Source organism: Terrapene carolina, unplaced genomic scaffold (assembly GCF_002925995.2).
Source record: "Terrapene carolina triunguis isolate 2854851 unplaced genomic scaffold, T_m_triunguis-2.0 Scaffold714, whole genome shotgun sequence".
Classification (NCBI taxonomy): domain Eukaryota; kingdom Metazoa; phylum Chordata; order Testudines; family Emydidae; genus Terrapene; species Terrapene triunguis.
In genome coordinates, this window is record NW_020665065.1 from 8,015,998 (window position 1) to 8,026,855 (window position 10,858).

The 10,858-nt window shown below is 45.0% G+C and overlaps 1 protein-coding gene across 1 annotated transcript; it reads left to right on the top strand.

The window, feature by feature from the left end:
- The first annotated feature begins 216 nt into the window (after nucleotides 1-216).
- TNFRSF4 (TNF receptor superfamily member 4) lies at nucleotides 217-10,261 on the top strand. The gene is made up of 7 exons (XM_024201635.2): nucleotides 217-367; nucleotides 4,924-5,046; nucleotides 5,516-5,632; nucleotides 6,093-6,159; nucleotides 7,094-7,308; nucleotides 8,342-8,467; nucleotides 10,191-10,261. The coding sequence occupies exons 1-7, from the start codon at nucleotides 217-219 to the stop codon at nucleotides 10,259-10,261; spliced, it is 870 nt and encodes a 289-aa protein (XP_024057403.2).
- The last annotated feature ends 597 nt before the right edge of the window (nucleotides 10,262-10,858 follow it).

The window sequence follows — 10,858 nt, forward strand, 5'->3', positions numbered from 1 at the left end:
TAAAATAATTCTTTCATAGAATTGATTCAGAAAACTTTATTTTCCCTTCTTCCTTGAAGGAACCCGAAAGCTGAAAGGAGGAGGAGCTGAAAAGAGGTGGTACATGGTGGGAATTTCCCCATTGCAGGCATATGAATTGCCTTCCTGTTCTTCAGCAGTCTAGGTTCAACCTCTCCTAGAGTTTACTTTTTTTTGCAGGGGAAGTGGAGAGTCAGCATGGCTGGACGAGTATTAGCCAAATTTGTCGTCTCTTCTTTTACTGCTGTTTTGTTCTTCCTGTTGCTCTCTGTTATGCAGTGTTCAGGGCTGATTTGTGGACAATTTGAATATCCCTTACATAAAAGATGCTGCAAAGAGTGTGCTCCTGGTAAGTCCTCGTCATCAACTCAATATTGACAGTCCTTGTTAGATGTAAAGTCCAGCACTTAATGAGGTAGGGGGTGGGGGAAGTAATCTTGTGAACCCAAAATGTTACTGACATGTCGGAAACAGTCTGAACTATAAAATACTGTTTTATAAGATGTCTAGTTTGGAATAAACTCTTTCCGTAACTTAAGCGGGTAACCTTGAGAAACCCTATGCATCACTCTACGGAATGAAATCTTCAGAGACTTGTCTACACTGGCTTATTTTTCCTAAAATTTCCCACTGGTGCAGGTCCACGATGGGAGCACTAGCAAGGACTGACTGCCGAAATCTTAACTAACATATTGTCTAGCCTGACTCAGATTAGCAGGAAATGGCATACTAGTTAAAATGCTGGTGGACACAGGAGACTTGTTGGTGCTAGTACTTACGTTGTAGCTGCAATGGTGGGTCATAAGAAAATAGGTCTAGTATAGTTAAGGGTAAGACACTGCAAGATGTCTTTAAAGCTGCTTCCATTGAAACAGCGTTTACTGTAGCTAAAGCTTATATATTTTTGTTTTTTTTTAAAAAGTGTCGATTGACCATATGCTCTCCTATTGAAGAGAACAGGGCATGCCAAACATCACTGGAAAAATCAAGATTTATGGATGGCCGGCATCTTTGGATTTTTAAATTGCTCTGCAGGCATGATCTACATGCCATGTGGACGCCTCCCTGTGAAGAGAGCTAGTTCTCTTTGCTTCACGTAATTCATGAGCATGATTTGGCAAGACCATAGGCGGCAGCAAATGGAGTACTTGTTTCCTCCCACTTTCTCCTTTTTGGTAGAAACTGAATGAATTTTGCTCTGTCTGTTTTTTCTTTCTCACAGCTGCTGTTAGAGCGGAATGACAGTTCTGCAATCAGAGCTGAGGAAGTGGAAAAGTGCAAAAAATACACAGGCACTATTAGTTGGATATGATTATAGAAATTACTTGACAACCCAGAGTAACCACAACTGGCATGTGACACCACACTGTCCAATGGGCAGTCTGTTAATAGAAAGTGGCATGGAGAGTTCAGGGCTGACAGGAAGGGAAGGTATATTCTCATCTCTGCAAGATGGTTAGATTGTGTGCTTGCACCTTTTTGCAAGAGGTTTTTGTTTTAAAAAAAAATCCTGTACAGAGTTGTCTATGCATCTTCAAATCAGAGCTCTTCCTTTATTCACAATTCCATCCCCCCCGTCCATGTAAAATTTGTACTGCATTAGCTACGGCAGCGAAAACTGAAATCAGTGTTTCCCAAAGATACTGGTTGTAACAGATCCCCATTTTTGAGACTTGGCTTGCCGCACGAGCCCTCAGGGTATTCCCAAAGCTACTGAATTATGAGGGGTTTTGAGTTCCTCATTCTGGGACACATCCCATTCCTGGTAAGTGGGTACAGACAATACCTCATATGTCACATGCTACTTTCTTTCTCCTTAATGTGGTGAGGGAGTTTCCATGGGCTGTCGCTTAGTTAGAAGCTACTGAGTAAGTGCTAGACTGGGAAAACATGTCTCCCTCCTGTCCCCGCGGGTGAATATATTACTATGTCTTGCAATTAATCACTGAGGTAAAGCAGTGGATACATATAGTCTTTGGTAATGGCCATATGAAAATGCAGCAGTCAAGATAGTTGATTTAGACAGTATCTTCTGTGGTACAAGGTCATTTAATTGTGGATGTTGTGGGTTGGTATGGTTTTGTTCAAATGAATTCTTTCCCAGCTACTCGGAAAATGCCCCGAATTTTGCCTGCCAGTTCTTGGAACATTCTGCATTCAGGAGAGTAGTCTGTTTCCTGAGAGTGTAGGATGTGCAATAGATAGTGAGTTAATGGGTTTTAGTGCTGTGAGAATGAGTTATTCTTTCTCAGAACTGTTTGCTGTTAGCACCCAGTGAAACTTAGAGAAAATGAATGAGTGGGGTGGAAAAAAGTACAGTGTGATCCTCATTTTCCAAGAGCAAGGGTGAGAATAAAAAATTAATTACAGCTGGATTTTAAAAGGACTGAGCATAAAAATGATTGCTCCTTATTTTCAAGTAGCCTATACCAGGGTTCTCAAGCTGGGAGTCGTGACCCCTCAGAGGGTTGCAAGGTGGTTACGTGGGAGTCGCAAGCTGTCAGCTTCATGGGGCTGACAGTCCCGAGCCCCCATTAAATTAAATCCCCCCCCATTTTTAATTTATAAGGGGGTGTCGCACTCAAAGACATGCTGTGTGAAAGCGGTCACCCATACAAAAAGTTTGAAAACCCCTGTACTGTATATTAGGCCATTAGCGAGATATCGGAAATGTGCCTCGATACCTAGAGCATAAGATGACTCAGAACCTCTTGATACTATTCCTGGCTCTGCCACTGACTTGCTGTTTGACCCTTGGACAAGTCATTTAATCCCTGTACTAATTATCAGTCTACGAAACAGAAACTAGATTGAACTGTTACCTACTTCAAAAGTGTTGTGAAATGTAATTAATGTTTGAAAAGCATTCTGAACTCAGCTGAAAGTACAAAGTACAGTATTGTTGCATTATCTGTTGCAGCAACATAAGTGTGCCTCATTTCTTGCAAAAAAACCCCCTACCCATTATATGCAAGTTCTCTGAGGAGAGTTTCGGGGCTTGAGATCAGGGCACAACTGACCAACATTTAACAGGGGGGACTTTCTGTCCATTCAGGCATTCCTTTAGTATAATGCTGTGTGTATCTAAAACAAGTACTCCTCGAAGGGGGAATTCAAATTCTGAGAGAGACACATGGGATATGTTACTTAGCTGCCTGTAACAGCTGTGAGTAAAGCAGATAGCAGCAATCTCTAGAATAGAAGGAGAGACGTGTGCTGTAGTGTTTTATATGTCACTTTACAAACGTGATTTGATTATTTCCTGACATACCTCTGAGTGGGCTAAATAACAGTGGGATAGTGCAGATGGCGAAACAGAACATTTAAGCCCAGTGCCACAGAAAAAATGAGCATCAGAGCCAGAATTAGAACTCGGGACCAATGCTTGAACCGCTGTACCACTCCACTCCTCTGATCTCAGTTATTATGCCATCTTACGTCACTTCTGAATTAGTGATGTGAATTCAGACTCCTCTGACAGCTGTTTTGGCGAAAGTGAAATGATTTTGGTGGCGTTAATCAAGTTCTTAGTGGACAGACGCCATGCTAATTAAGCCTGTTAGAAATAAATAGGTGTTCATATTAGACACTGCTATCATAGTTGGCACCTGTGTCTAAGGAGAGAGGCTGAATCAATTTCCAACTCCTACAGGTGGTCCACATTTGGACGATGCCAGGAAGGACTTCAGTGCTATCAAACCACAAATCTGAAAGGCAGAGCTAATACTGATTTGGGTACAAAACAAAACCGATACATTTGTGTGAAGAGTTAATTTCCCACATCCTCTGCTCCCCCCCCCATCTTCCCCCCCCCCCAGTTCTATGTATCCGTCAATGTATTTTCAGTTTGGGCCATGGGGAAGTGCTCTGAAAAGAAGACTGAGTGAAGTATGTCCAGTTCCTCAAAGGTATATAGACTCGTATGGTCTATTGATTTCAATAGAAGTCAGGTGCCTAAATAACTTTGAGGATCTGGGCTATAGTGGCTGATCCTGCAAGCTCAGAAGTCAAGGGGAATATGCAGGATTGGGTTTATAAACATTTCCTTTTGCACAATGTTGCTCAACTGAAGGTGCTTATCCATTTACTGAAACTTATTTTACAATTTTGTAGCAACTTCCCTGTTTCAAATAGGAGCCCTGTATTGACTCAAGATCCCCCTCTCCCCCATGAGTCAATGTAAATACTCCTTGCGTTGTGAATTCCTGCCTGGAGAATCTTTACTTTCATCCACCTTCTGCAAGCCTCTGTTAAACAGCAGCAGTATTCCTGGGATCTATTCGTGGATCTGCCACGGCCTCACTGCGCGACCTTGTCACTTGCGCTCTCTGGGTCTATTTTCCTGTTTCTAAAAAGGGGACAACAATATCTGCTACTGCGATGAGTGCCAATATAAGAGCTTGGATGGATGCATAGATACCTCAGATGGGAGGCTGTCAGGCTTAATTAATTGATCTTTAATGTGCTTTGAGATCCCCCTAGAGAAAGATGCTATAGACATGCACGTTATTAACTATTTAATTGCTGCATGTCATAATAGGTCTATCCAACCTACCTGCTATACCATCCATTGCATATGTTTGCTTCTTGGTCCCTACTAAGGCAGTTCAAATGACTTTATCTTGGTGGAGGTACTGTGGGAAAGCCGCAGTATTGTACAGATATCCACCCCTTGTATCAGAGCTGCAGTGGCAAATTGACCCTTGGCAGTGACCTCAGCTGCGTACCCTGACATTCAAAAGGTTCCGTTGTAGAAAAATGCTGTTTGGGATGCATTGGTGAAGGGGATGGATGTTACTGTCCACATTTTCAGAATGCTAGTAGATGTCTAGAAGTGGGGCGTGGCTATTAATGCACGGACAGTGACCCAAAGGATTCCTCTCCCATACGTGCTCTTTGTCCTAGGTGAGGGAATGAGAAACCGCTGCTCGCCATCATCAGGAACCGAGTGCGTCCCCTGCCAAGATGGATACTATAACTCAAAGCATAACTACTATTCGTGCAAAAGCTGCACCATCTGTGACACAAGTAAGTCAGCTACGCAGTGGCCACTTCTTTACCGAGGTCCCCAGAATATCCCCCTAAAGTCCTTAGGTGCTCTTCTCAGGCCTCTTCTCTTTCCTACTCCCCAAAGGGCTGGCAGATAAAGTTTTTGCACAGACAAAAATTGCCCAGTTTTTCAAGCCATTATAAGAGCTGGTGGAATTTTTTTTAAATTTTGACAAGATTTTGACGGGGGAAAAAATGGTGGTTTAATTGTGCATTTTTTTTTTCATGTTTCAAGTCAAAGAGGAACTGGATAAGACTCTAACTTGAACCCATTCATTCTGCTCTTTAATGACCTGGTTAAGTGGCACAAGGGGATCCATTGCCTGCAAACGGGTTCAAGAGACTAGACTTGACCTCCATGTCTCTCGTTTGCCAATGCAGAACAATGAGCGTTAGGCCAATTAATTTCCTTTCTTCCCTTCCACCTCCCCAACTCTGTTGCTCCTAGATAGGGGAAGCATTGAGGTGAAGAAGTGCGATAAGATCTCAGATACAGTTTGCGTGTGCATGAAGGGTTACACTCCATACGACAGCGGATCGTCAGAGGAATCTCCATCAGGAAACGGTGAGTAATTAGCTTTTTTTTTTTTTTTTTTTTTTTTTAATTATAACAGTATTCCTCCCAGTGAAAAGCACCTGCTGGCTGTTTTGTAAATTATCTCCATCTGCAAGACAACCATTGCTAACAGGGTGGTGTGCAAAATGCTGCCACAGGACTTCTCCTCTTTAACCTCCATAAACACTCTGCAGGAAATGCAAGGTACCTCACCAGGAAACAGAATAAAAAGGGTGTTGTACTTGTTCAATATGCTACCTTCCCTTTGTACCGACCCAAATGTTGACTGCAATTTCAATGGTGCTGTTGTATGGACTCTGGTTTTGCGTGACACTCTGGAATGGAAGCTGTTTTATACATTGTAATGCTCATGTATCATTCTTGCTCCAGGTTTATCCAAAAGATGTTCACAGCTACTCCAAATCTGTATCAAGCAACCATAGTTTTAAAATATTGTCTCTTTTTTCAGAATGCTTCCCTTGTCCTGATGGGCATTTTTCCAATGGAAACAATGACAGATGTTGGCCCTGGACCAAGTACGTATCCCTCATCCAAACAAACTGGGCTTAAACTTTTTGTTTCTTGCACAGTAGTTAAGGGTTGCTCACAGCAGACCCTTCTATCTCCTTCCCTAAAGTCAGTATTTGGAATTCCCAAAGATAAGCCAGCAATTAATTTCAGTAAGACTTGTATTCATGATGACTCTTAGGATGCCTGCAAGAGGGCTATGTGCCAGCTCATGGGATGCATTGGCATCCTGCATTTTCCCTTTTCCACCATGATGGCTTCAGTAGAAAGCTGGCCAAGTGGAAATTTCACATATCTGGAAAGGGCTGCACCACCTCACACAGGAAAGCTATTCGTGATTGTAGCAAACCACATGGAACCTGAAGGGAGGACCACAGTTTGCAAGAGGGAAGAGTTTGGAGGAGGCTCCAGGAAATTGGTCTGTGTGCACATGACTAGAGAACGCTAGCTGATGTCGCGACATCCCTGTAAATGGTTTTCTCCGTAAAGAGCCAATTTAGTTTTCCGAGCATGGGGTCTTTTCATGTTGTTAACCCAGCATGCGTTGCCTGAAACTATGATGTTTTCTTCCCTGGGAGCAATTCTACACCCCTCTTCTTTTTGTCTCATCCCATGGTGTTCTCTCTAGTTGAGCAGAAGTTGGGAATACAGCTGCAACCCATGCTCCACTTTGGAGTGGCTACTGAGTGTTGCTGTGGAGGGATCGTCTGAATTTCCAATGTTCAAGCAAGCAGGAAAAGATTTGTTGTTTGTTTGTTTTTTTAATTAAAAAAAAAAAATCCAGGCCTCCTTTATACAACATAAAGAAGCTCCCCCCCACCACACACACACACGCACCCCAAAAAAAATTGCATATGCTCCATCTTTTGTCCTGTACAGGTCATCTTTATATTCGGCACCGAAGCTATTTAAATAATTCCATTTGTTTATTTACCCTGGCAGCTGCACCGCTTATGGTAAAAAGACTCTGAGAGCTGGGACAAAAATAGAAGATGCCATCTGTGATGACCAGGACAAACAGGCCACCACACTCCAAACATCCACCTCATTCCTCTCTATCATCAGCCGCAGAAGCAATGGATCTACTACAGCACCCACCCCCTTCACGTCCAAAGACACCCTTTCCACCACTCCCGTTATAAAGGAGACTAACTGGGGTAAGGGAAGGCTGAGTCTTGTCTGCTAGTAGTTGCCTCCTTTTGCCTGCTCTTCTGAACAACTCTTTTGTTCCCCTTCAGGCTATCAGAAATGCCTCTGCCAAACTCCTCTTCCTCCAACTATATCAGCCCCCTTTGTAACCGGTCACTTCAGATTTCACATCCCCTTCCTTAGCAGTTTCAAACTCCCCGCACAGCTCTGTTACTGTCAACATCTCATCACTTGTTGCCTGCCTGCCTCCTCTTTTCCTCTGCATGCCTCCATGGCCCCTTTGTTACCTCTTTCCACAAGCATCTCTGTCCCTTCCCCAAGCATTGGGGTGCCTTCTCCTAATCCTATAAGCCATGCAGCCCTCCCTCTCCTTCTCAGACCTATTTTCCCACAGCCCCACCATGAGCATTCCTCTCATCCTGTATATACACAAAAATAATTATATCTTTAAAAAAAATAACTCAAGGCATTAACAAGGTGATTGTACCACCCAGGCATCCCATAACCTCTCGGGTGTATTCCCTCCTCAAACAGGAAGAATGACTCATTTCCACTTCCCCAGTTTATTTGGTTCCTGCTCTTCCTTAGCCTCATGTACATGCTAGATTTGAATTTGGCAGCTCTCATGACCTGCCAACTCCGTGAAACCATTTACTCTCTTGCCACCGTAGCCACCTACCCACTTGCAGTCATGGTTAGCTTTTAAAAACTATGGGAAACGTGGACACCCTGACTCCTGTGACATAAATGTAGCCTTAATTGTAGGGCGACATGTTCACTTCCTGGTTCTGAGGTTGACACCGTTATGTCATTATCCTTACTGGAATCGTCATCACTTTCTCATGCGTTCAGTCTCCCAGGTTTCATGCTCATCATCATCTTGTTTGATTTAACAAGTTTTTGTGTGATGCTCATCATCATGGCATCGGAGTGCCTACGTCGTATGTAACTCCGGATGGTATTCATGCAGGGGCCCAGCAGTGCGTGCTCTTGCACTCTCTCTCTCTCATGTGTAATGATCTTCCTTTATTTTTCTCCTAGGGTCTTTATCGCTCATTTTGATTTGCTTAACGTTGCTCATGGTATCTGGAATGTCCATCCTCCTCTTGATTATCCAGACGACCAAAAAGGAGAAGCCAAAGAGGCCTCCTGTGAATGGACAACTTGGTGAGTCTCTGTTTAAAAGCTTGCTGTTCTACACAATTAATTTGGAGCGAATGGGTGGATAACCTGAGTCTCTCTCAGGGTATGGCTACACTGCAGTGTAGGCCCAGGGTTCAAACTCAGACTCAAGCCTAATTCCCCTTCCTACTAAACAGACATTGTGCTAACCCAGGACTTAGATCCAAGGGCCTAGGACCCTATGGGGTAGAAGGTCCGAGCCTGAGTCAAGCCGGGACCCAGGGTTCCACCCCTATTGCTTTGCAGTGTAGACACAGCCCCACTGGAATCGTGCTTTTGGAGTCTACCAAAAATATTCCGCAATCCCCCTGGCCAACTTTGTTTGTCCTCTGGACAGCCAAGTTTTTCACGCTGCATGACTCCCTAATTTAAATGATCTGTGGTGGGCCTTGAACAAAGATTTGCATACATCCCTGGCCCTTTGCCAATGGGAAAGTGCCTTGAAAAACATTTAAAAACTCTGCTTGTGGTCTGGGTTTCAGGCTGATCCAGATTTTTCGTTTATATTGGTCCCTGCGTAAGTTCTAGTGCATGGGTCTGGCTGATGCAGACTGTTGCTGGAGGTGCGGGTCTGCCAGAGCTGAGAACTGTTTTGGGGGATATATCTGATCACCCTGGAAACTCTCCAGCTCACAGAAAGCTTGGCTCTCTAGAGCAGTGCCTGTAGCTGCATGGCTTGCTTAGATGGCAGAGAAAATTGCCTCCAGGGGTAGAAGCTTGACTTAGCGATCTGGATGACCTGGTAGCTAAAGAGCAGGCAGTATTTCAGAGAGGAGGGGCCTCAGACAAATCTGAAAAGATTTGGTCTAACTTTTTAGAAGGCTTTACTTAACCCCAAGTGGATGGGAACTGAGATGTTCTCCTTTCCCCTCTCTGCTCCCTTCCTTCTCTTCCCAGTCCTTTATCTTTTCTCCCTCCTGCCTTGCTTACTGTTCCCCCTTCCTCCCTTTTCTCTTTACTTCATTATTCTCTTTTCTGTGTGGCTTTCTAGCTACCAAAATATTTGACACACACACGCACCGCTGAGATCAGCTCACCGAGGAGGAGGATTGAATTTATACAGCATGCTGAAAAAAATAATAGTGCATCATATACCCATTGAGTGACTCTGTGACACAGGACCAGCCTGGCTGAAATATACTGTGTCTGCCTATGTCATCAGAACTTGTACTTCCCCCTCGAGTTGCAATTTTGTACTTTCTTTCCTTTTTTCTTTATCTCTTTTCTGTTTTTCCCCTTACTTGGGGAGAGGGGAATCAATAATATACAAATAATAAAAAAAAAAAAAAAATGGCTACTCTGTCGGGCAACCTTGGAAGATGCCTGCTGAAGTTGTGACCCTTTTCTATCCAGGTACAAATGAGCTGCCGCAGGGTCTTTCATTCACCTTTTCCAAATGAATGAATTGTTTGACTGACAAGGGGGCGGGCACTCCATTCAAAGCCAATTAGACGCATGGTTCTGGGTCAGCCCACTGCTGCCTGCTCTTCTCGTTACACAGCACCAATAAAATATGTTCCCGTTGTTCCCTAAACCCATCCCACTTCTACTACATACCCCGTATCGGCTAGACCAGCAAGCAGTAATCTAGAAGTCGCTCCCTGCCTTAGTTGTTCTGTGCGCCCATGTGTGCATGGAACCAGAAGAGCCATTTGCTTCTCTTTCCCCTCCTGCTCTATACAAAGTTTCTGTACTCTGTGTTTTTCAGATGGAAGGAGCTTTCGAATTCCTATCCAGGAAGAGCAAATCGACTCCAATTCCAGCCTCATCAAAAACTGATTCCGTTTTATACTACAGTGTACTGTCATCTGAGCCAGTAGCGGCTCCAAGCGCGTGCCTGGGGCGGCAAGCCACGGGGGGCGCCCTGCCGGTTCCTGCAAGGGCGGCAGTCAGGCAGCCTTCGGCGGCATGCCTGCGGGAGGTCCGTGGATTCGGCGGCAATTCGGCGATGGGTACACTGAAGCCGCGGGACCGGGGACTTCCCGCAGGCATGCCGCCGAAGGCAACCTGCCTGCCGTGCTTGGGGCGGCAAAAAAGCTAGAGCCGCCCCTGATCTGAGCCAAACAGTAGGAACCTAGCAATGCAATAACTACTCCCGGCAGCGGCTCCAGGCACCAGCGCCCCAAGCGCATGCAGCAAGCCACGGGGGGGTGGCCTGGTGGTCGCTGCGAGGGCGGCAGTCAGGCCGCCTTCAGCGGTTTGCCTGCAGGAGGTCCGCGGCTTCGGCGGTAATTCGGCGGCGGGTATGCCGAAGGCGCGGGACCGGCGGACCTCCTGCAGGCGTGCTGCGGAAAGCTGCCTGACAGCCATGGTTGGGGTGGCAAAAAAGCTAGAGCCACCCCGACTACTCCCCGTGTAAAGGAATATTCCGTATGC